Source organism: Camelus bactrianus, chromosome 17 (genome assembly GCF_048773025.1).
Source record: "Camelus bactrianus isolate YW-2024 breed Bactrian camel chromosome 17, ASM4877302v1, whole genome shotgun sequence".
In the NCBI taxonomy this organism is placed as follows: Eukaryota; Metazoa; Chordata; class Mammalia; order Artiodactyla; family Camelidae; genus Camelus; species Camelus bactrianus.
In genome coordinates, this window is record NC_133555.1 from 14,423,323 (window position 1) to 14,449,060 (window position 25,738).

General features: G+C 38.2%; 1 protein-coding gene across 3 annotated transcripts in view; it reads left to right on the plus strand.

Annotated features, from left to right (window-relative positions):
• Window positions 1-25,738, plus strand: part of CNTN3 (contactin 3) — a 299,939-nt gene that overhangs the window by 269,778 nt on the left and 4,423 nt on the right. For all 3 annotated transcript variants that reach the window (XM_045507068.2, XM_045507069.2, XM_010970589.3), the window contains exons 19-21: window positions 3,287-3,402; window positions 14,455-14,638; window positions 25,466-25,578. In XM_045507068.2, coding sequence (XP_045363024.1) covers window positions 3,287-3,402; window positions 14,455-14,638; window positions 25,466-25,578 — 413 coding nt within the window. The remainder of the gene's footprint in view (window positions 1-3,286; window positions 3,403-14,454; window positions 14,639-25,465; window positions 25,579-25,738) is intronic.

Below are 25,738 nucleotides of genomic sequence, written 5' to 3' on the forward strand. Positions count from 1 at the left end.
GGTCTTCGACTTAAGATTTTTCAACTTTACAGTGACGCGCACGTGACCCACCCATTCACAAGAAACTGTACTTCGAGTTTTGAATTTTAATCTTGTCCTAGCGACATGTAGTAAAATAATCTCTCGTGATGCTGGTAGCAGCAGCCACAGCTCCGAGTCAGGCAGGCAATCACAAGGGTAAATGATGGATACACTTAGGACCATTCTGTACCATTCAGCTATTCTGCTTTTCACCTTCAATACAGTATTCAGTAAATTATAGGAGATATTCAACACTTTATTGTAAAATAAACCTTGTATTGGATGATTTCACCCCACTGTAGGCCAATGCCAATGTTCAGAGCATGTGTAAGGTAAGCTAGGCTAAGCTATGCTGTTTTGGTAAGTTAGATTTTTTAGCATTTTTGACTTATGCTATTTCCAACTTATGATGGGCTTATCGAGCTGTAACCCCTTCATAAGTTGAGGAAGATCTGTATATCAGCTCCAAACTAATAAGCCCATTGGGCTCCAAAAACCAATTTGGAAGTTCTTTGTGACTTCAGATACATTTCTTCAAAAGAAGAATGAAGTCATAGTTAGATTCCTTGTCCAGGTAATGAAGATCAACCATGCCTGCTTGAGACTCAGTGGATAGTTGAAGGACATAACAATTAGTTAAAAAGCTGTTTGTGAGGAACACATTGAGTCCCAGCCTGTGAAGCAGGGACAACATGGCCTTCCACAGCTTTCTTCTTGGAGATAAGATTAAGATATCTTTGAAGTGCCCTAGTCTCAAGCTTTATCATGGTTTCTATCCCTGAGTAAATGGTTGTAACAGGATGGAGAGGGAGGACTAGAAGTGTGACACTGGAGAATGTGGAATGTGCATGTTTGAGAATGTGTCTTCCCAGTTCCAGATGCTGTAAATTCGTACCAACTCCACTCTGGACTCTCTCCATTTCTCTGCCTTTTTTTTTATACCTCTCCCAGATATTGTATTTCTTTATTTTATTTTATTTTTAAAAAATTTGTATTGATTTATAATCATTTTACAATGTTGTATCAAATTCCAGTGTAGAGCACAATTTTTCAGTCATACATGATCATATATATATTCACTGAGACATTTTTTTCTCTGTGAGCTACCATAAGATCTTGTGCATATTTCCCTGTGCTATACAGTATAATCTTGTTTATCTATTCTACAATTTTGAAATCTCATCTATCCCTTCCCACCCTCCACCCCCTTGGCAACCACAAGTTTGTATTCTATGTCTATGAGTCTATTTCTGTTTTGTATTTATGCTTTGTTTTTGTTGTTTTTGTTTTTCGATTCCACATATGAGCGATCTCATATATTTTTCTTTCTCTTTCTGGCTTACTTCACTTAGAATGACATTCTCCAGGTGCATCCATGTTGCATTTCTTTATAAGATAACAACGTTAGGACAATCCTATGAAACTGCCGTTTTCTAGCTCAAGAGCAGCTGAATATCGGCTATCTCATGTGGTTCTACCTAATTAGAATGGCAGGAGCTAACATGTATTGAATGCTTACGATCAGCCAGACATTACCTAATATGAATCTTCCAAGGAGGAGTGCCATAGAGATACTATTGTTATTTCCCATTTACACAAATGGAAAGAAAATGGAAGCTTGATGAAAAAAAATTAATGAACTTGCCAAAATCCATACAGACTCATATTGAGCTAGTATTTTTAACGCAGGGCCTTTGCTCTTGACACATTTGAGCTCATGAAATATGACCTCACAGTATCTCCTCTACCCTCCAAACCTTACAGGAAATTGCAAACACTGGCATACAATTCTCATTCCTAAAAACAACGAGACTCAGTTTTTCTTATTACCCTCTCCCTCTATTTCTATTCTTTTTCCACTGAGTTCTGAGAGAAAAAGGAACAGGCATTATAAAAATTTTTGCAAAAGAAAGAACTTTTATATTCATAGCCAGACGCCATTTGCAAGAGTTGCCAGGCAGATTTTCATTACACAGGCAGTTCAGGGGTCTGGGGAGTGATCGCAATTAACCAAGGAGTTTTCAGGCACTGCCTTCACTGTGCATCCTGAATGCGGAGGACCGGCAGTGGGGGAGGGAGGGACAGCCAGAGCCTTTTACTCTTCTTGCCTCCTGCACTTTCCTTCTCCTGTTGCCATTCCTGCCTCCACTGATGAGTTGGTTAAAGGTCTTTCTGTTCCAAATGTCAAAAAATGATTTGACTTGTCTTTGAAAAAAGTGAGGGCATTATTGGAAATGTACTCAGACCTTTTGTTGAATCAAAGGAGAAGTAAACAACGAACCTCATGAAGAGCCTTAGTCAGAGAAGCTCTGGGCCCTCAGAAACCTAGAGCCTCTCTAGGGCAGCAGAGCTGGACTGACTGGCCCCAAGTCTTCCTTGTTTCTCCAAACCAATTGCCAAATTCTCAGGAGAAAAAAAAATCTAATAGACCCATCCTTGGAGCTGGCGTCAATCAGCCATGGCTAGGGCATCATTTATCACAGAGATGGATAATAGGGGAGGAGGCATCTCTGCTCAGAGCAGTGCCCTGAGAGGGGAGAATCACTGTGAGCCCCAAGAGTTGTCCATTACAAAGGGGATCTTTTTAAAATTTGTTGTTGTTGTTGTTGTTGTTGTTGTTGTTGGGGGAGGTAATTAGATTGATTTATTGATTGATTGAATGAAGGCACTGGGGACTGAACCCAGGACTCGTACATGCTAGGCATGCACTCTACCACTGAGCTATACCCTCCCCCGGCAAAGGGGATCTTTTTACTGTGCAGAAAGCTATGTGCATGATTATCTACTTCACAAGAGTACAGGGTCTCATTTAACCTTGCCCCTCCTGTGGCCCTAGCTAGACAGGATAATCACTAAATGCTTATTGAATAAATGAACTCTGTAGACCTTGACCTTTGTTTGGCAAGACAAAAAAAGTAGCATTTGTGGGCATAGGATTTCCCATGGGGCTGTGGGAAGGAGAGGAGAGAAATAATGATAGGGAGGAAAGAACAAAGGGAAAAAGAGAGGGAAAGTGGGAGTCCCAGAAGGAAGTGCAGGAGAGGGAAGTAGAGTTGCTCTGACTGTTCACAAGTAAACGCTCATGGCTGTGATACCGTCTCTTCCTGAGAAATGGAAAGTGACCGAGACATGGTTCATGATGTCAAATACTTTTACAGAATATCTTATAATACTTTCAAATGTGTTAAAATGCTTTTTTAAACAATAAAATTTTTTAATTAACTGTAAAAATTATAATTGTATTTCACTTTCTGTTCCCAAATAGAGCCTACAGTAGCTCCATCTCAAGTCTCCGCAAATAGCCTGTCTTCCTCAGAAATTGAGGTTTCCTGGAACGCCGTTCCTTGGAAGTTGAGCAATGGACGTTTACTTGGCTATGAGGTGATTTCTTCTGCAATTAATTGACTCATGTTTCTATGTTGCTGTGATGCCTTTTCTCTTAAAAGTCTTTTTAACAATGATATCCTAGCTGAAGTCTGACTTCAGTTCTTAGGATATTTCTGCCAGTAGTGCCAATAGTAAATCACTTTCTTCCTGCTTTGTCTTATTTTTTTGGTGGCCTTGTTACTTCGAGACTCTGGAGAAGTCAGCTGTGTCTAATGTAATTCTTGCCTTCCAAGAATTCTCTTTGGTGACATAAGATGAAAGATCTAAAACAGGATAACACAAGACCAAATGTAACGAAGGTCAAAATTGGTCACACAGATAATGGTTAAAGGATGAGCGATCTTGAAAGGTGTCATAAGGGTAGTAAGGCTTAACAGGACTTTAAATAAAAAGTACGTAAATGTAGAGAACGTGGAAACATTGCAGATGGGACATGGTACATTGGAGGAGTAGAAGGAGTAGAATCCAGCTGCAGAAGGTGGTTCCTGTAGGAGAGGTGACGGCAGAAAGGTACAGCAGGGCAGGTCACAGGCAGCTTTGAATGTTACAAAGAACCATTTGACTGGACCTCATGTTTCATAGGGAGCAGTCGGAGAGAACTGGGAGCAGCTGAGCTGAGAACTGACAAGATAAAAAGTAGAGTCTTAAGAAGATTCCTCTGATGATGATATTGTAGTAGCCAGAGGTGTGATTTCACCCCCACCCACAGCCATGTTCTTAGGAAACTCCCCTCCTGACTCAGTGGCAGGCTTGCACAGGCACATTTGCAATGTGGGACCCTGTACCCCGCCACGTGTCAACATAACCTCCAGTGACTGCACCAGGGTGGCCACTGGAGCAAAGGCAGCTGACTCATGGACAGTTAAATTGAGCAAGTCAGATTCTTGTTTGTTGTGTTGAAGTAAGCAATATAGAGAGTGTATTTAGTGAGTGCAGTGCCATTATATGTCAAATGTAGGATTTATTTCAGACTTCGCAAGCAAAGGCTGTGGGCGGACAGGACAAAGCTCGTCTGCAGAGATGAGAATGGAGGGGACATACTCTCATGCAGCCCTGAAGAATGGAGGAGACAAGGCCATGGAGTCTTTAACGAGCAAAACAGAACAGCTCTTCAACTGTTGCCCTATTCTCAAGTGGACTGTCTATGTTCTTTATGTTACCTTGTCTTCCTTTTCAGTCAACTCTCTTTACATTTGAACTTAAGAGTGTTTCTGGTCTTTGTAACCAAATAAGCAGAGACTTGAATAAATATTAATGACAAAATAAAGAAAGGATAAGATAGAGCAGTGATGCTCAAAGGATGCACCATGGGCCACGTTCCCCACAATTACCTGAATTTTTGCTAAAGATGAGCCCTCAGAATCCTCCCTGGACCCACTGAACCCAAACATCTAGATGTGGGTGTTGTTAACACACGTTTTCACTGAGTACCTATAGAGAAACGTCTTCCTGCACACTGATGTATAGGTAGCACTGGTCTTGACACAGAGACACTTGATCATGGACAGAGCTGTCCAGACATAAGGAAAGCGAAGTGGTATTGAAGGAGTGAAACACCACATACATAAAGCAGAGCCAATTGATCAGCATCTCAAAGGAAGCCAAGCCCATTTGGATGGAAAATGCCTTTAATTCTATGCCAGTGAATGAAAGCAATGAAAGATGGTAGGCAACCCATAGTAGTTTCCCAGTCATTGGAGAAACACAGGTGGGATAGGAGGAACACAGATGTGAAGGAGCCTAGTTCTGAAGTCAAACCTAGGCCACATCTCAACTCTGCCACCCACTATGCTGGACAAGTTACATCAATTTTGTGAGCCTCATTTTCCTCACCTGCAGAGTGGGAACACTTAGAGGGCTAAGTGAATTAGGATTTTGAAAGGATTGAATGAGATTAGATACTTAATGTGCTTCTCACAGTTTCTGGCTCATAATAATAAGCAATGAATAAGGGTGAGCCGTGTCTCCAAAGAATTTTTGAGATATTAGTTTATAGATTTCTCCCTAGGAAATATTTTCAAGCACTTCCTCATCTTCAAGCTCCTTTGCCTCACAAGAGCTGGTGACAGCTATCAAAGGGAGTCATCTGCAGGATCCCTTCCTTCCTCATTTTGTTTCCAAAACTTAAGCCTTTGTTCCATGTATCCTGGAGGGTAAGAACAGAGAAAAGGCCACAGAGGAAAAAATAAAAGAGAAACTTCGGGTGACATTGGAGGAAACAAAGATTTGAGGCTGACAAAATTCTCCTGGACCCCACACCTTTCTCCCTGGCAGTGCCCAGGTTGGGGGCAAGACCGCAGATGGGGACAGCAGTGCTTCCTATGCTCAGCAGTGACGTCTCCTTCCCCAAGTGTGGCAGAATGGCCCAGACCAAAGGGATTAGATCAGTGTCAAAGTGAATTCCTTCAGCAGGGCTTTGGGAAGGGAGCCCCAGGAGTGACTCAAGTCATATTTTCCCATTAGGTGAGCAGTATATGGAATTTAATGCTAAATCAAATTCGCTGAATAAAAATGAATGAACACATTTTGCATTCCTCAGACAGTAGAGTGAGATCAGCTCCTCCCCCATTCATAACTTGGTCCTTTACAAACCATGTGACAGGATCATAATTCCTGGCCTGGTTGTAGCTTGTGACGTAGGTAAGAGAAATAAACAAGAGGCTGTGTACGAATGGGCTTTGTGGGTTCCAGGTACCACAGGAAGATTGCCAGTCACTGCACTGGTGATTGTTTGAAAACACGAGGGTGGGTAGATGTTGATTTTAGAATGTAACAGTTTAAGCCAATAAGGAGTCATCCACATAAGCACACTGTTTAAGAAAGTAGAATTACACCCCTCTGGGAAAGAGACGTTGATTGAATAAGAGAGACAACCAAAGAATCTAAGTAGAATTAAGCCAGCATAATGTCTAGTTTAGTCCACACCATTTTTGAATTAAACAAACCTGTCCTCAAATCCACTAGGATAGAATATAAGCTCCACCAGGGACAGGGACTCTGCCTGTTTGTTTATTGATGTCTCCCCAGTGCCAAAAGCAGTATCTGGCACACTGGAGGCACGCCAAAAATACATGATTGAATAAATGCAGCTTTGGCTCCATTTTCTTACTGCTGTGTGGCCTTGAGCATGTTCTGAAAGCTGTCCAAGGCTCAGTTAAAATAAAAACGATAGCAGTAAATAACTCACAGCATCACTGGAGAATTAAGTGAGATAAGGCAGCCATTGTCAAAATGGCCCAGAGAGACTTTGGGAGCTTCTATTTGTCTCTATTTTGAATATTGGTCGTTGGGAAGAGATTTCGTTGGAAGGAAAATTGTGAAATCCAGTGAAGAAATGTAGAAACAACACAATCTGAGTATGTGACTCAGCATTTTGTTTGTGTTGCTGTTGATGTTGCCATTAGGTGAGAGGCAAAAAGATGAGGGGGCAGTGAGCAAATGGGACTTTCCTTGAAATTAATTGTGGTTTAGAATGCATGGTATCTTGCCTATCTATGAAAGGAGTGGCAAACTTCACATCCAAAGGGAGCCTGAATACAGTATTGAAAGGAAGCAGCTAGTGAAAATTTCTTACACGAGTGCTTCGTAAGCATGAAGAGAAGGAAAACAAGGGAATATTACTGATTTGGTAGTCTGGCCCCACACCAGGGTCCTAGCCCAGAGCCCCAGACTGGAACAGCACAAGCTTTATTCAATGGCCAAAGAATGGAGAAGTGGGAACTCAGTTCACCAACCAACTTCTCACCCTGCCTCTGGCTGAGACACCATATATATAAGAGGGTGGAGGTACAAGGGAGGGAAAGAGTAAAGAGAGGGAGGAATATTCATGGCTTATCCAAGAACTAGAGTGTGGTTTGGACTTAGAACAAGTTAACACTCCTTTTCAGTCCTTGTAGGGCCCTTCTGGTTGTTGCCATGACAACTATCAAGGGACCAGGCATCGGTGGGTGTGTCATTTAGCATGGTAATGTATTAAAGTGAGCTTATAATAAGGCTCAAGGTCTACTGGAGGTCAGGTTCTCAGCCACCTTGGACTCAGCTAATTCTAACCCGTTCTTGTCTCTTTGCAGCTTCCTCCTTCTGTGACTGAGCCTAAAACTCAGAAAAGGGCAGTTGGTTTCCATTCAGGGGAGGGGCAGGAGTATGATTCTGGGGTAATTGCCTTGGTAACATTAAGAAAAGATGTGCTAATTGGAGCAATCTTAAGAAATAATTTATATGATTATACCAAAATAAAAATACATGTTTTCATGATTTAAACACTAACCTGGAAGAATAAATGACTGAGCAGAGAATTTAATTAGCAGTCTTGTGGCTAACTTTCAGGGTTGCAGTTTCCCCAACATGGCTTTAAAATTGTTAATAGCTTCTGCTTTTCTCTTATCTCAGTGAGGGTTGAACAGGTGCCACGTGGCGTGCTGAGCACGCATCATCATTAGCATCTCGACTAATTTCCTTTCTGATTTGACCAAGGAGTCGTCAAGGAGCTCATGTCCCTGGGCTCCAATTTATTTCATCTTCTCAGCCATTAACGCTCAGGCTCAGATCTTTTCTTGTGCCCTTTGAATAGGAACAAGAGATACAGACAAGATGAAGAGGCTGCAGATGGCTTAAGTTCGTGGGTAGTGAGTCTAAAGCTCCAAAGTTCTAGTATGGGACATACAGTTTCTTTAAAGTCTTTATGTGTCTTGAGAAAATTAAACTTAGGAGAATGACCTTGATAAGTGATGGAAACAAAAATCTGTACTTGTGAAATAATACCAATTAGCATATGGGGGGATTCTGGATTTTTTTTCATGTTTGGCAGGGGAACGTAACTAAAAATGTGTATGGAAGAAGGATATGAAAATGAATATGTGTATGTGTGTGTGTCTATATATATATATATATGAATGACTGGGACATGATGCTGTCCCAGTCACCAGAAATTGACACGTTGTAACTGACTGTACTTCAATTAAAAAAAAAAAAGCAGAAAAAAATGTGTACAGGAGGCCAGACTACATCTTCATTGGTATCTTCTTCCAGCCTCCTGTTCTAAACAGCTGTACAGCATGTGTGTAGTTTCTCACATTTTAGTTAGAATGGAAAAAGATGTCAAATATTTGAATACTGTTTTTGAGAATATGAAAATTCTACTGGAAAAAGACAAAGACACGGAGAGAGAGAATCAAAATCCTTACTCTCAGGCAAAGAATTAACTTCATTCTACCACAAGTCGCATATACATAGGAAAATTGGATAGAGGCAGTTCAGGCACATGCAAATACATAGAAAGCAGGTAAAAATGAATTGAGTGAATAAAATGCAGACTTTTTAGAGGTGGAAGCATCTGTTCTGCTGGAGACAGCAGTGAGTATGTGTGTGAGTGAGAGTTGCCCAAACAAAGATGTCGTTTGTTGTTAAGCAAAGATAGTCCCCACCAGACCGTGGCTCAGCTTTGAGGGATACAGGGCAAGACATACCCCAGCCTCTCTCTCCACCCACTGGCACATCTCCTGGCTTCTCCATCCAGTGTGAAGCCAGAGGCTCAGGGAGCCTGGCATGGAGTTCACACGGCTCAGCCCTCCCGGGATGAGAGCCCAGTAAAGAAGAGGAGAAGGTAGATCTGGTTGTTTTCCAAAACACCGTTGAATGCATTTGCTTGCCTGATGTTTATTAAGATGTGTTTCGTCTAGCAGCTAAGGTGAAATATTTGCCTCCCTGAAAACGTCTAAGTATAAATGAAATTATCTTCGTCTATTAAAATAGCATTTCTGACTTAATACCTGTACTTTAATGGCTTAAAAAGGTGCCATTTTTCAGTACGCTGTTTTTACAAACTGCGTTACGTTTTAAGGTTAAGTGAAATCTGTGAAGCTGTGATATTAAGGACTCCTCACAGCAGGGACATTAGTTTTTGGAATAACCAAGTTACTGGCAGAAATGGAGATAGCATTTTAAATCCTGACATTCCTCAAGTTTGTTTTCTGTTTACTTGCCAAGATAAAAAATATATTGGCTTGTGAAATGGTGTTATGGTTCTGAAGGAAAAAAAAATTATATTACCTCATCAAGAAATTGGAGTTCCAGTGTTTTAGAGACACATAGAATATTATGACCTGATTAACTAGCTTGGTGAATAAAAGGAAAAAAAATTTTTCTTCCTCTCTATGCTATCCATAAAACACTTTTGACATCAAACTTGTGGGGGTTTTTTCTCTACATGGACCAGTTCTCGGACACTAGGTGGGTGTCCTAAAGTTCAGTTCAATTCTGACACTCTATACCTGGAGTTCAGTTCAGATCCTACAAATTAAGTGTTCAGTCCCACAAGACTGCCTCCCTACCACACGCACGCGCACACACACACACTCACACACAATTCAGATGTCAGTCACAAGTCCAGGCCTCCCGTACTCCGATCAATTGGCTGTACATCAGAAGTTCCCACAACCCCCTTCTTGGTTTTGATTATTTACTAGAATGGCTCACAAAACTCAGGCAAGCACTTTACTTACTATTATCCATTTGTTATAAAGGATACAACTAAAGAGCAGCTAAGCAAAAGAGATGCATAGAGCAAAGTACATGAGAAGGGGCACAGAGCTTCGATGCCCTCTCCGGCGCCCCCACTCTCCTGATCACCTACTTGGAAGCCCTTCAGACCTCTCCAGGTGGAGTTTTCTATGGAGGTTTCATTGCATAGGCAGGATTGATTAAATCCACCTCCAGCCTTTTGTCAGAAGGTGGAGCTGAAGATTCCAACCCTCTAATCACCTGGTTGGTTACCCTGGCAACCAGCCCCCATCCGGAAGCTACGCAGATGCCACCAGATGTCTCATTAGCATGCAAAAGATTCCAGGGTCTTGGAGGCGCTGTATGTTAGGAAACCCTGGGAGAGACCAAATATTTGTGTCTTATTACGTCACAGGGAACCTCTGTGGTGGGAAGGAGGGAGGCATTTTTAAACAGTGTGTGTTTGAGTCATTCAAGAATTCAGCAGCACTGGGTGCTTAGTGTGTACAGGCTTTGTCCTGAGTGGCAGAGCCCTGATGGTGACCAAGACAGACCCACGTCAGGGGTGTGATTCCACCTTAGCATCTGCCCCTCCTGCTCTCTGCTGGGCCAATGAATGCAGTTGATTTCACAGGTGCACCCGCCACCACTCTAGCAAACCAAGCCTAGTGACCCACTACTGATGGAGGGAGTGGCCTGTATCTTTCAGGAGATGAAAAAATGTTGAGAGCCACAAATTAGTCTTAATCACCCTCTCCTTTGGATTTGCATTTTATCCCCCCCCCACCCCAACCTCAGAGTGAATCTACAACATGAACATTTCTGTGTTTCTTCCATACTGGAAAATTCTCAGGCGTTTTCACTTTTACTGTTGCCTTTTTCTTATTATCGTGTTGTTACCTCTTCTTCTGGAACTGGTTGGAAAATTTCATTTCATCCTCAGTGTTTCTTAACTTGGCTTCCATAATTTTTATGTCTTCCTGCATGTTCTGGATTTATTAATTCTCTCTTCTCCCTTCCAGCCTTCACCTTAATTCTGTCTCTGATTTCTTATTTTTTAATATTGTATTTTTCACGTGTCGGAATTCTGCTTGATATTTTTCAGAATCGCCCCATCTTTTTTCTTTATCTCCTATTCTCGCATTATAAATTCAGTCCCTTCTTTAGTAAAGGTGGACATTTTAAATAGACTTATTTTAAGATCCATTGCAGATAAGTGTATTTTACCTAGTCTCCTGTGGTCCAGTCTGCTGACTCTTTCTTGTTAGCGGGGTTCTTCTTGTGCTTTGTAATATTTCTCTCTCTGCTCACCTTGTGTAGATGCTGCCTTCATGTTCTGTCAATGTGGTATGAACTCTTCTCTGCACAATTATACTTTCAGAGTTTGTTCCTTCTGTCTAGACACATTTCCTTTCTTCATCCTTGTTTTGTGGTTGTGCCTATAAAATCCAAATTAGTGTGGAGTTATATTCTGTTCTCTCAGGTGGGGAACTTTTACCATTTAAACCCAGAGCACAGCTGAGAGGAAAAATGGTGTCTTTTTATTCTTAACTTTCCCATCATTTTTTTTAATATCCTTATGTAAATATTTTTGAGCAAAATTTTATAGAACATAACTGATATTACATATAGAAAATAACTGATTCATTACTTGTAGAAAATTGGAACTATTCATGTCACTGCTTTGTTACCTTATGTTTTAGGTATATGCATATTTATTCAATTTTTTTAAAGAAAGTTATTTTAAAAGATTACACAATCCATTCTAAGTAATATCATGCTCAATTTTGGCACAAATTTTCTCTATGTTTACATACTTTTAATATCTGTGAGCAATGGATAGCTAAAAATAAATCTCTCATTCTGATACATGGAGATTGATTAGAGTACTTCAGAAACAAACTGCTAGCAAGAACCTTCAAGCACCTTCTGTGAAATGATTTATACAAGATAATCCGTATGCCAATCAAAAGTTATTTTTATTTCTTCTTTAAATCAGTCTCCTAAGGAATGATTTCTTAGGCAACTTATATTGAGGTGATTTGGATACAAAAGGAATGACACCTGGATTGGAACCTAGCAAGAGGCCAGTGTGTATCACAGATGATCCTGAGTTACTTAACTACCCCCTGCCTCTGTCACTCCCTCTGCTAAGTGACAGTTACTATAACTTGTAATGATGTGATCTTTTCCCCAATCTCTGCTATATCCCAGGCCACAAGTTTTCAGGTTGTCTATAACATTTTATTGTAATTATTGATTATGTGTCATTCTTTGTTAATACCTAGACAGTGCTTTCAAGGGCAGGGAGAGTGTCATCATTTTTGAGTCATCTAAACCTAGCAGCAACTGCCCCTCCATGTTTACAACTGGTGAATTTAAAATATATATGTGAGTTTTTCAGTATCCAGTAACAATTTGCTTAGCTGTGGCTTTATAAAAGACAATTTGGCATTTTAATCTTTAGTTAATGAATAAAATCTATGTGGTTTTTTTTGATAATACTAAATGGAGTCTGTCGGTTATATGGATTTTTTTTTTTTGCTAAAATGTTATCAAGTTTTAGTGTTAATTTGATGCTTTAAAGCTGTAGGGCCTGCATATTTAATTTGTCCTAATAATTTGAGTTCACATCCTCCTTTTGAGGTTCTATAAAAACCAATCCGTTTTTATAAAAAATTAGTAACTCTCCTCCAGGAAAAATGCACATCCACACATATATGAATCCAGCATTTTGCATGAACTTAAAGGGGCCTATATGTAAGTATAAATATATGTAAATGTACATGCATACACATATATATGTACATATAGAGGGAAAATATTGATCTGGTATAATATTAGTGCACTAATTTCAGATCATTATGCAAAAATCTGAGATTTTACATTTTGCTACTTATTTTTTTTAAAGAAATAATTTTATAGTTGCTCATTTTCCCCAAAAAACAGTAATTTCTAGTGTATTTTTCTCAGACGACTGAAGCAGGTTGACCTGGTGCATCCCATGAACACATTTTGTTTGGCCCACACATTGTCTTTAAAAAATGAAACCAACTCTAAATTTGGGGCATTTCACATTAAAATCAGGGTTTCTTCTTTCTTCTTAAAAAAGACCTGTAATTGCTGGGTCCACCTTCCCCGCCGTCAACAAGAGCTGAACAGAGGCGCCATTACTAAGATGGAACTTGGCCGTCTACTTTGCTGCAGTCCCCACAAGTCTCTGTGGTCTTCCTGACTCTGAAGGCTAAGGACTGGTTGCCATTTTCATTGTGCTCAAGCAGCTATTTACTTAACACAAACTATAGAAATGGTTTCCTGATTTGTATTTTGCTATCAAAGTACAAAAATGAAAGTCAAATCAGGGTGGAGAGGGAGGGCATAGCTCAAGTGGTAGAGCATATGCTTAGCATGCACAAGGTCTGGGGTTCAATCCCCAGTACTTCCTCTGAAAATAAATAAACCAAATACCACCCCCACCAAAAAAGGGCTAAAAGTAAAAAAAAAAAAAAGAAAGTGAAACTAAAAGGGCACATGTTACCAGGAAAACAGGAAAATGCCTATTTATTTATTAAAGTAAAAAATATATACTCAGTCTCCTTTACATATTTATGTTAGTGTCTAACTCCTGTTTTGGATGGTCAGATGGTGATACCTGGTCCCAACACAAGAAACAGTTGGACTTCTCATGAGCCATTTTTGTTTGGTTGTTTTGTTGCTCATGTTGGTTTTGTTTCTGTTTTTACTTTATGAACAATCCAAACTTTCTAGTGAAGTGTAGCAGAACTTTATACCGTAAATTGGAGTTCATTGGTGAACATGTCTTATTATTGCATTTTTTCTACCCTTATTTCTTTTTATTATCAAATACTATCTTATTTTTATATTTTAAACTGTGTATGTATATATCTTTATAAGAAGTCTCAGATCATTTTGCACGATTTGTATGAAATACAAATAAAACATTTCAATATGTAGGTATATTTACCCATGTTACCTGCTTTCCTGTTCTGTGCAGCAGCTGTGCGTGCACAGGTGGGCTTGGTGACACTTGGCCATCGCTGTAGGACAGCCCAGTGGCTAGCTGGCTTTTTGATGGTCCTTGCTCTGACAGCTCACTTTCTTCACAGGAGGAATCTTCACGATCCATCCGTGTTTGAGCATTGCTGCCAGCCTCCTGGATTTGAGCTTGGGCTGCGAGATTAGAATCTGAGAAGGAGGGAGCAGATCACTTCATTAGATATGCAGATTTCTCCTTCATTTTCCCATTTAGAAGACCATGGTCTAGTAGCATTTAGCACTTAGTCTCTTTGAGTTCATCTGATTTATTTATATACTTGTCTATTATCTCTTTTTTCCTGGAGTCCATTTTCTTTCACCTCTGTGGCACAGAGCCTAATGTAGCACCCAGCACACAGTGGGTCCTTAAGAATTACTTGTTGAAGAAATCAGATAAATAAAAATTACAGTGCCCATCTCAAAGAAAATCACTTAATGTAGAGGATGCTATTTTGTCAGCCCTTTGCATCTTTTATGTTTTCTGTCCACCAGGTACGGTACTGGACTAATGGAGAAGAGGAATCATCCAGCAAAGTGAAAGTGGCAGGAAATGTGACGTCGGCCAGACTCCGCAGCTTGAAGAGCAACTTGGCCTATTTCACTGCTGTCCGGGCTTACAACAGCGCTGGTGCTGGTCCCTTTAGCGCCACGGTTAATGCAACCACCAAGAAAACTCGTATGTATATTCTGATATTTTAAATGGCAAAAAGAAAAAAAAAAGCTTTGCATTGAAAATAATGGCCTTCTTTATCATTTTAAGTGGGCAACCCAAGTCATTAAGCCCACGATTGACGTAAATCCAACTCCAAACCCTCATAAACTCAGAGGCAAACATACATGTCTTCCCAACGTCTCTGAATTTTTAGGTAGAAACCCCATGTGAAAATGGGCACCATTTGAAAAATCTTAGTGTGGGGTGTTTAAGTCAATTCTATCCACTTGGCTTTTAAATGTGATCAACTTAATTGGTTTATTTTGTGTATTTTTAGTTCTCCAAACCTTGACAGTTTTTGATAAGCATGAGAAAGTTAAAGTTCAGGCCAATGAATCAAGAGGGTTTTTTTTCTTCTTTTATTTCCTACATTATTCAAAAGAAGGCCATGTACAATAAAACATTACCATCCAAAGATGTTTGTCCACAGTAATATATTGATACTTTAAAAAATCTGACCAGAGATGTCAGTCAGTGTTGCCTTCAAAGCAGAGTCTTTGCTTAAATAAATAATAATAAATTCACAAGCACCAGTTATGAGCTAAGCATTCCTATACATTCACTTGGCTTTTAAATTTGCCTACAAGAAAAATCAGTGATTTGCCATTTTGTTGTCTCTTACGTATATTTCCATGAAACTGATAGGACCAGTATATATTTAGCCATTGTGTTGTGTTGCTGCCTTCTTACAGTGCAGTCATTTGAATTGGCATTGTCATGGTCATTATCATAGCTAGTAGCATACCTGTCTCATATGCTGTATGTGTTTTCCCACATTCAAATTTCATAACTTCTGCATGACGTAGGTACCATTCTTATTTCTTTTCTGAAAGTGAAGAATGTGGGAGCGTGAAGGGATTAGCTTTAATTTTAATATAATGATGCATTACTTTGACTTGCAGAAAATTTTTCTTCTTATTTTCAAAATTAATTCAATAATAATGTTTTCTTAACTGGCTTTATATGGAAATGAGACAGTTATTTTGCTTGATTTCCAGTTTCATTAATGCCTTTCTATTTCCGTGTATAATCCCCAAATTTTTATGAAAACATACATTGGCTGTGTAAAATTCCTAAGAACAACAATAGTATAAAATTGAATATTGTTGGCTAGTGTTGTGGGTAAGTTAAAGTCTCTATAAAACATAATTCTACCATTTTGGATTTTAATTAACCAGTGTTAGTTTGATCAGGGAATTTCCCATGTTTACCTTTTCATTATCTATAGAAAAGAGAGTTTGGTTACCAACTTAGTAGTGTAATAAGTTGGCGGAGCAAACTTTTAACAATGAACTATTTTAATCCCTTTAGTAGTACACATTTACAAGCAACCAACTAATGTGGTAATTAGATTTTATCCTTCACTAATTAGTAGAGGAAGCTTGACCCAATCTCTTTTTCATAACACTTGTTTGGGGTTAGACCAAGGAGCATGTAGGTTTGGCAATAAACTGAAAATATTCTGTATTTAGAACTTCTGACTAAATGTCTCTGGTATTCCCAGTAACAATTCTGAATTAATAAGATTTAATTATGCATCATTATTTATATATTCAAAGCACAGCATCAATCAAAATTTCTGATTGCAGAAGTATATGCAAACGTGAATCTGGCTTTTTCCTCTGACTTAATAATTGATGTGATTACTTGCTAGGAAGTTATGATTGTAGAAGCCCCTGTGACATCATCATGGAATCAGTGAAGGACTCAGTGAATTGGTTAAGTGGAAGGGAGAGATTGATTAGAAGTCAATAGGAGTATTGTAGTAATGTCAACTAAAATAAAATTTTAAAAAGCAGCAAAACCCCTTTATAATTTAGGGATAGCATATCAATGCCCAATCTAAAGTAGAAATTTGAGGTTACGATGATGATGGTGATTTTAATGGATAACATACTTATGGAGCAATTTCCAGTCACTGTTCTAAGTGTGTTTCATGTATTGATTCTTTTTTAAAAAAATTTTATTGAGGCATAGTTGATTTACAATGTGTTAATTTCTGGTGCACAGCGTAGTGATTCATTTATATATACGTTTTTTTGTATTCTTTTTCATTATAGGTTACTACAAGGTATTGAATATAGTTCCCTGTGCTGTACAGTAGGACCGTGTTGTTTATCTGTTTTATATATAGTAGTTAGTATTTACAAATCCCAAACTCCCAATTTATCCCTTCACACCCTATTTCCCCCTGTAACCATAAGTTTGTTTTCTATGTCTGAGTTTGTCTCTATTTTGTAAATAAGTTCATTTCTGTCCTCTTTTTTTGGATTCCACATATAAGTGATATCACATGGAATTTTTCTTTTTCTTTCTGGCTTACTTCACTTAGTATGACCATCTCCAGGGCCATCCATGTTGCTGCAAATGGCATTACTTTCTTTTTTATGGCTGAATAGTATTCCATTTTATAAATATACCACAGCTTCTTTATCCAGTCATCTGTCCATGGACATTTAGGTTGATTCTTAATTCTCACAGCAACACCATGACTTGGAAGCTATTAGTAGTCTCACTTTAGAGATAAGAATGCTGAGGCACATGGAAGTTCCCTGAGATTACAGAGTAAGTAGCAAGAGAGCTGTACAAACCCAGACATTGTCTGAACCACTGTACTAGCCTCACTTTCACCCATATAATTAGAATATTCATGTTTTATTTAACACCAGTATTTACTGGGTTTTACTCTGTGTTTAGGAACCAAGTAAGATTGTTCAAGACGGAAAGGATCTCTGTGCTCAGAGAGCCAGAGTGATGGGAATCCCCAAAATTGAATAAAATCCCCCTGAAAATGATGCATTTCTTTTGCCATGATTTAACTGGAGTCTGTATGTGGGGCTGTACGTGTTACTGAAGAAAGGTTTCCTACGTTAATTGGAAAATTCACAAAAAAAATTAAAACCCCTAATTATTCAAACATTGTATATAAAGAACATTGTTAATTTTTAAATTTTTAATAGTTTTTCAAACATACCAAAATACAAGTAAGATAGTCTTTTAAGACTATTTCTAATATTTTTCCTGGCAGCTCTTAATAGTCATCCTAACCTTTAACGTGGTGTTAGCTTCAAATCCTATTTAGGAATTTTGATAAGGCTTTTGTGATTATAGCTTCAAAGAGAATTATTGTCGTGCCTCAGACATAAAGACCTAAAATAACATCTCTGAATCCTTCCTTGCTATCTTTCTTCCCCTCTAGATTATAATCTTTATGGGGAAGAAGTTCTTCTGTGTCTTGTTCACCCAGCCCCTGTGCCCAGCATGGCACTGGGAGCCCCTCATTAAATATTGAGAGGGTAGCTAAATGGATGAATGAAAGCTAAAGGAGCAGGCCAGCCTGAAGAACTGTATTAATCAGGTGTACTGCCTCTTGACTGAACATGGTGAATTCAGAACACTTACTGTAGTCCTTCACCATCTTGCTTAAAATGCGCCAGTTTCATGTACTTATAATCATGAAATTCTGTATGCAAGTCTTTGCATCCATACAGATCTTGGGTGATATTTTTGATTAATGTAAATAATACAAGGATTCTCAAGTTAAGTACTGTAGCTTCCATTAAACACTTAATTTTTGATATCTAAATACTTGTGTTTTTTTTAAAGCATTTCGAAGTTAAACACTAATTAGCCTCTTGAAATAATCTAAGATGGATTTTTGTTACTTTCAACCCAAAGAGAGCTAATTCTTAAGAACATCTTTTATCTAAAGGCACTGATGAGGAAAAATTGCAGATGGCATTTAATGACGAAATGTGATGGCTTCTAAAAGGAAATATGTTGAGACGTTTATGTTCGGAGACTGCAAAAAAGAATGTAGAAGGCAAATATTCTGCTTTGTATAACTGAAAAGTCAAGTGGTAATTCGGGCTTTCAATATAGATAGATTTAGCACTCAACATCCTCAAGAATCATCTAACATCTTGAATTGAATATTTCTAAGACTAAAGTTCTTGATTGCCTTATCTACCCCATTTAAAACCCATCTCAGTAAATTTAATCCCATTATTTCACTTGCTTAGGCCCCAAAATCTTGGGGTCACCCTCAACTCCTCTCTCTTATACCCTCCACCTGATCCAGAATCTGACTTCTCCAAGAATCTCCCTCTTCTTGCAGCATTCACTGCAGTCGCCCTGGTACAAGCTGGTACAACCCTCACATGGGTCAGGTCAGTGGCCTTTTATCCTTCAGCCCATCAGCCTTTGCCTCCCTTAGGCCAGAGTGGTTCTAATGATGTCACTTCTCTGCTCAGAACCTTCCAGTCACTTCTCATTTCACTCCAGATAAATGCTAAGTCCTTAAAATGCCTAGCAAAGCCTATACAATCCATCCTCCAAATCCCACTTAGACTACTTTCCTACTATTTTCATTCCACTTTCCTTTTAGGGTGTGTACCTGGGCTGTTCCTTCTACACAGAAGGGTCTTCCTCCAGACGTCCATGTGGCACACTCCCCCATGCTCAGATATGACCTCAACACCACCTGACCGCCATATTTAAAAGTACAACACCTCATCCCCCTACACTCCGTCTCCTTCCCTGCTTTATTCTGGGGCCTTGCACTTGGAGCCACCACATATGCTTTATATAACATGTTCTTATTTATTTTATTGTTGTCTCACCAGCCTGCTTTGACTGGAGGACAGACTCCTTTAGGGCAGAGATGTTGCCTCTTCTGATCATTACTCTATCTCCAGAGCTCTGTCTTCAGTGTCTGAGTCATCAGAGTTGGTGCCATACAAGTATTTGTTGAGCAAGGAAGACTCTCGCCATCTCATGGCTCTGTCCTTGGCAGCATTGTGCTCACCAGCTTCTGTCTTCACAAGTAGCAGTATTGCCATGAAGCACCTCATGGCCTCCTTCTCTCAACCAAACTTGCTGGGAAAACTTGCTCCTTCCTGCTTACTCCACTCAGAGCCAAGTAGGGTTCTTGGCTCATCCAGAACCAATTGTTATGGCCAGTTGGTGGAAAACGTTGATTTGCCTGGCCTGAATCCCATGCCAAGACTCTCCCCTAGAACAAGGGATCCTATTTTTTTTGTGCCTTCACATATGATTTTACATGTGTGTCTGTTGAGAAAACAGTAATACTGAACAGTGAAATCAGTTTCTCACTGGATTATTTGCTTTTCCAAATTGAATGCTCATGCATGTATGGTGAGCCAACATTAATTACCTGAGTTTAAGGAAACCAGTTAAGCATATCCTCCGGAAAAGACAAGGAAATGTGAGTAAAATAAGCACTAGAGAATATTTCAGAGGTTTTCAATAAAATGAATATTCCTGCTTCAAACACATAATTTGGAAGTTCTAGGTTTTTCATATGTACAATTTAATTAAATTATCATCCACTCTAACTTATAACTCAGGATACATACTAATGCATGGTTTCCCAAATTTTATGTGATCTGCCTTCTCAGTTTTTGCCATCTCTGTGAGCCTTCTCTAGTAATACATACCTAATTTTTTTTTCTTAAAAGCTAACTTACTACTTCTACTTAAATCAACTTAGAAAAAATGGAAACTGATTTTCAGAGTATGGAAACCATTATCATTGAGATAAATAGCTGTTAACAAAATAGTAAACAGTTAACAATGACAACAGTAATAAATACAATGAAAAAATAAGCTATTCTCCATTTTAAATACTACCAACATAGTCTTGTCTGTTCAAACATCTGAACCTGCTCCCTCTTCGTGCTGTTAGCATTGAAGGGATATTAAAGACCTAGTAGCCCCCGTATCCAGCTATAGCTTCAAACTAATGGGAAGACTGAAAGGGAATTCCTTCCTAGGTGACTGAATGTTATTTGTTACCTTTTCTGTGTGTCACATATCACATTATGTATGCCACCTACTCCTATCTGGCTATGATATGCCGCAAATCACACAATCAACACTAGAATACACTGTTTATTAATAATGTGCATTTCTTAGATTTAGGGTTTTTTTTTTTTTCCCTGTCTATGGGCTTCAACAAAGTAACTCCTGATTTTGTAAGCTCTGAAGCAAGATAGCAATATAATATTAAATTTGACCAGAATTCAATCAGGAAGTTTCAGCTAATATAGAATCAAGTAATTCCTCTTGCCAAATGTATAACTCTGATGAACTTTACTTGTAGGAGCTTTGGCACTTTTTTGAAAATCTGTCCAACTTACCCATGAGTTCTCTAGAAACTTGTAAGTGTTCTGATTATAGTTTATGAATTTTCATAGTTTTATTACCCCAAGTAGGAGAGATTTTGGTCAAGGAAATTACCAGGCACTTAAAGCAAAGAAAGACTTTTTTCACTGACATTCTAGATTAGACTGTCAAGTACAGTCTTTTCCTGAGTTTCTGATGAGTTAAGAAGCAGGCTTTTTTGCTGTGTTTTTTAAAACTTTGAGTCAATTTCCTATAATGAATTAATTTACTTATAATAATTACAGTGATACCAAGACATATATATCTCATTATTTGGGAGAAACTGGCTTTTGGTGACTTGTTTTCTACACAGTGTCACATGTTTAAGCAGTTTAATTATAAATGCCGATGTCTGACTCAAGTGAAGTCCAGATGGAAAGTCTACCTTCATGCTACCACTTATCACATGAGTCATCTCATTACCATCATGTAGTCAAGAAATCTGTTGAGTTTTGCATAATTAGTCACAGCAAGATTGTATTCCTAAAATTCCGTATTTTGAAAGTAAATGCCAATTTCACCATCACCACTCTGAAGATATCATCACTGAAAATTCTGGACGGTAATATTCTCAATTTTATCAATCTCTATTTTTTATATATAAAGGAAAATATATTTATTGTTGAAACTTTGGGGGGCAAATAGAAGAAAGTAAAAAGTGCCCATAATCCTATGATTCAGAAATGCCATCATTAAAATTGTTGGTCTTTCTTTCTAGATTTATGTTCTATAAAATGTTTCTCTTAGACAGTGGAGGTTATGCCGTATATTTAGTTACCTGATGTCAAAACTTTCCCTAATGACATTTAATCATGATTAAATATTATTAATAATTTTTCATAAATGTGTTAGTGTAGATATAACATTCTGTTGTGATAATGCACCATAATTTAGCCATTTTCCTATCAGTAGACATGTCTTATAGTCCCAACTTTGTCCAATCAACAGCCTTTGGGTAAACACTTATTTGCAGTCAAGTGGCTGTGGACTTCACAGAGTCTATAAAGCTGATGTTCAGGAGTCTTATAATCAAATACACAGAGCATATCAGGATAGGTGCTGAAAGAACGATAATAATAATAAAAACCTTTGATGTAATATTATTTTTGCCACATAACATTTGAAATTGTTGAAATAATGTTATAGCCTGTCAGTTAGTGTTGTGCCATTAATACAGTGATATACCACTATTCCACTGGAATTAAATTAGTTTTTATCTTTTTTTTTTCTGTTTTAGCATACTGTCAATACAGCAGAAGTTGAGTTGACAGAGAAAAAAATCTGTAGGGTATGAAAGTTGAGATATGATTTACAAAAAACTTCACAATGTAGACCAAATATTAAGTTAGTTCTAATAAAGTGTGGAAGTCAGTCAGCATTCCCTGTTGGGTTTCCAACAGGATAGAACATGAAAAATGAAATCGGAAATCCTAAGAGATAAGCTATCAACTCTCTCCTGCCCATTTCCACTCCAGTACTTGACCCAGTGCTTTTATAAAAATGTATTGTATTGCATAAGAGCTATTTAGGCTGCTGGTTAAAAGCTGTATCAGTCAGATTGGGCCAGCTTGGGCTAGAGTAGAGTAGAGGCCAAAGTATCCAAAACCTCCAAACCTCAGAGGAGAGAGCTACGAGTGTTTCCTTCTCATTCACACTTCGTGTCCATCATGAGTGAGACTCGGTTTGATCTAGTCCGTCTTCACTCCAGGACCCAGAATGAAGCAGCAGCCACTCTCATACATGGAAAGAGGCCCTGTTGCACTTTAGTTTGAGAAGTCAGGAAAAGCATTCCTGGGAAAGTGAAAGTTGAATTTATTTTGAGATGTACATGTTTCTTACTCATTTTTATGACATGTACAAATTTGTTGTCAACTGTTCAAGAGTTAAATAAGGTCACAGGTAGTTAGCACAATGTAACCGGAGCTGGTTTGAATCCACATGATACCTCTTACCAGTTGTGCATCTTAGCACGTTCTTTGCTTTTAATTTTTAATTGTGATAAAAATACACATGACATATTTCCATCTTACCCATTTTTAAATGTAAAATTCAACAGTGTTAAGATTTATTATTCTGCAGCCAATCAACCAAACCCTTTCCACCTTACAGAACTGAAACTCTGTACCTATTAAATGACATCTTCCCAATCCCCCCTCCCCTACCCCTGGCAACCACCATTCTACCTTCTATCTTTATGGTTTTGACTATTCTAGCTACCTCATATAAGTGGAATCATATAAATTTTTCTTTCTATGACTAGCTTATTTCACTTTGCATAACTTCCTCAAGGTACACCCATGGTATAGCATATGTCAGAATTTCCTTCCTATTTAAGGCTGAATAGTGTTCCAGTGTATGGATATACCACATTCTGATTACCCATTCATCTGCTGATGGACCCTTGAGTTGCTTCCACCTTTTGTCTATTGTGAATGATGCTGCTATGAATATGAGTGTACAATCTTTTTTTTTAAGTTCTGTATCTAGATTACCCATGTACCAAAATGGGCATTATAAATAAAGTGTAATGAGGATTAAGTAAATTCTATTATATAAAAGCACATTCTCCCATGCCTGACATATTATAGGTTTTAATAAGCATTTGTTGCTAACAATAATAGAATTTTGAATGTGGAAGGAAGGTTTATCTGGTCTAGGATTTTCCAGATGTTATTTTTACCAGTAGTAGTAAAGGATGATTTTAGAGTGGTCCACAAATATATATATTTTTAATTTTTAATGCTTCGTTTATTATAGAGTATCATAAGAATGTTAACTAGCACATCAAGCTCATGACTGTATGAATATTAGTGTTTAGGACAAGACTAAAGTTGATGTTTGTGTGTGTGTGTGTATATATATATATAAACAGATATATAAAAACATATATATATGTTTTTAAATCCAGTTCATTTTGTTTTTAATATGAAAAATGGTGAAAATGGGACGTGACTATCTGATGCTTGGAAACACCGATGAGGAAAATGAGTGTAATCAGCCCCTGGAACAAAGCTTTTATTTTCCCCTTCTTTCTCTTTTCCAGTTTTTTTTTTCTTTCTTTTTCTCCATTCTAAAAGTATTCAATTCAGCCTGGACTCATTCAACTCATCTATTTTGGGACTCATACAAAATAAACCCCAGTGTTAAACTTGCAGTCACTGCTTCTGTGGAACTAATGTTGGAATAAATGATTCAACCAAAATCACTCAAATTTTCTATAATCTACAAGCGCACATCTTTTGGCAGGACAAACCATGCTGAAGTATGTCATCTGAGCTGCATCAAATGGAACCTGTCCTTTTATAGTGCTGCCAGGCCACAGGAAATCACAGACTTTGGGACAATGTTCTAACGATTTTGCATTTATAGCATTTGGATTGAGCCACCAGCACATGGTCATTAGTATTTCACCCCTAAGCAATGGCTGTTATATATTTTTGGTTATCAAAGCATTGCAGCTTGAAGGCTTTGAGCTGACCTAAACTCGTTGTTAATACCAGATCACAAATGTTAAAGGCAATGTAGAATCGTATTAAAGACCAAACAGTGAGCAAAAGAATCTGCAGGGAACACAGTCTTGTTTAGTGTCATTAGTCACATAAGTGTTATCTGAGAGCTCTTCCCATCTGTAAGTCCAGCCGTCTTTCCCTCATGGCAACAGTCAGTCAATAATGTTTAGAAATTTCGCAGCATAGCCAATCTTTAATATCATTTTCCCGTTACCAATTCAGTTAGCCACATCACATTCTGTGGCTAACTCTGCAAGTGCAACATATTTCAGCACTGTTTTGGGCAATTGTAATGCTGTTGCCAAATGGATAGTATTATGTCTGTTGTTTTGGGATTGATGAGAAACTGAATTTTCTGTGTCCGATGTTGCTACTGATAAATGCTATTGAACCCCCTTCCTCCAGCATCCAGTGTTCATGAGAAGTAAACCATGAATCCAAGTATTTAAACCTCAGAGGGATTCATTAATTATCTAATGGAATTCTCATTAACGTTTTAGTGTTTTGCTTGATTTTTCTCAAAAATTGATTTAAACTTGCAAAACGAAGACTAAAATATAGACTCTCTGCTGCAATTTTTCATGTGCGTAGCTATTACTTCATGGGAATACATCAAAGTAATCCTTATTTTTGACTGCCTCCCATTTTGCTCATCTCATCATACATGGCTGGCTTAAAAATCATCTACACTTCATTTCCTGCCACTCTGATCTGCTCAGTTGGCAATTTATCTGTATGTGTCAAAACAGGGCATGCTGCCTGCCTTTCCTGGTCCATCAACAGTTATTCCTCTAGTGGTGGAGAAAGGAATTTCTTTCTCTCCACTATCAACTTGTTTTCCAAACCATTGTAATAAGTAAGAAATGCCCTAATGTATGTGATGAATACGATAAATTCTCACAATGTAATGGAAAAGCCTTTTTCAAAGCAAATTTAGCTACTGGGTTATTTTTTCTGATTCAACCTATAGACTACGTGTTACCAAAGAGATTCCTTTTTCTATTTCTGCTGCTTTCTATGATCCTCCTTTATCTGTTCTATGTAAAATATCGCTCCACGCTCAAATCTATTTTAATTTCTCATTTTGCATCTCAAGCTCCCAGTCAGCCACCAGGAAATGTTGTTTGGAATGCTACAGACACGAAAGTGTTACTTAATTGGGAGCAAGTTAAAGCCATGGAGAATGAATCAGAAGTAACAGGATATAAAGTAAGTTGTATCATTTGCAGTGCTTTCTTTTCCTACTTCTGGCAGTACTTTTCAAGGGAAGCTAGATTTGAACAGCTTCTCTAAACACTGATGACGTGGTTTCTATAAACTACATTTGACATACAGATATCAAGCTATTTACAAAAAGGGTGTTTTTTTC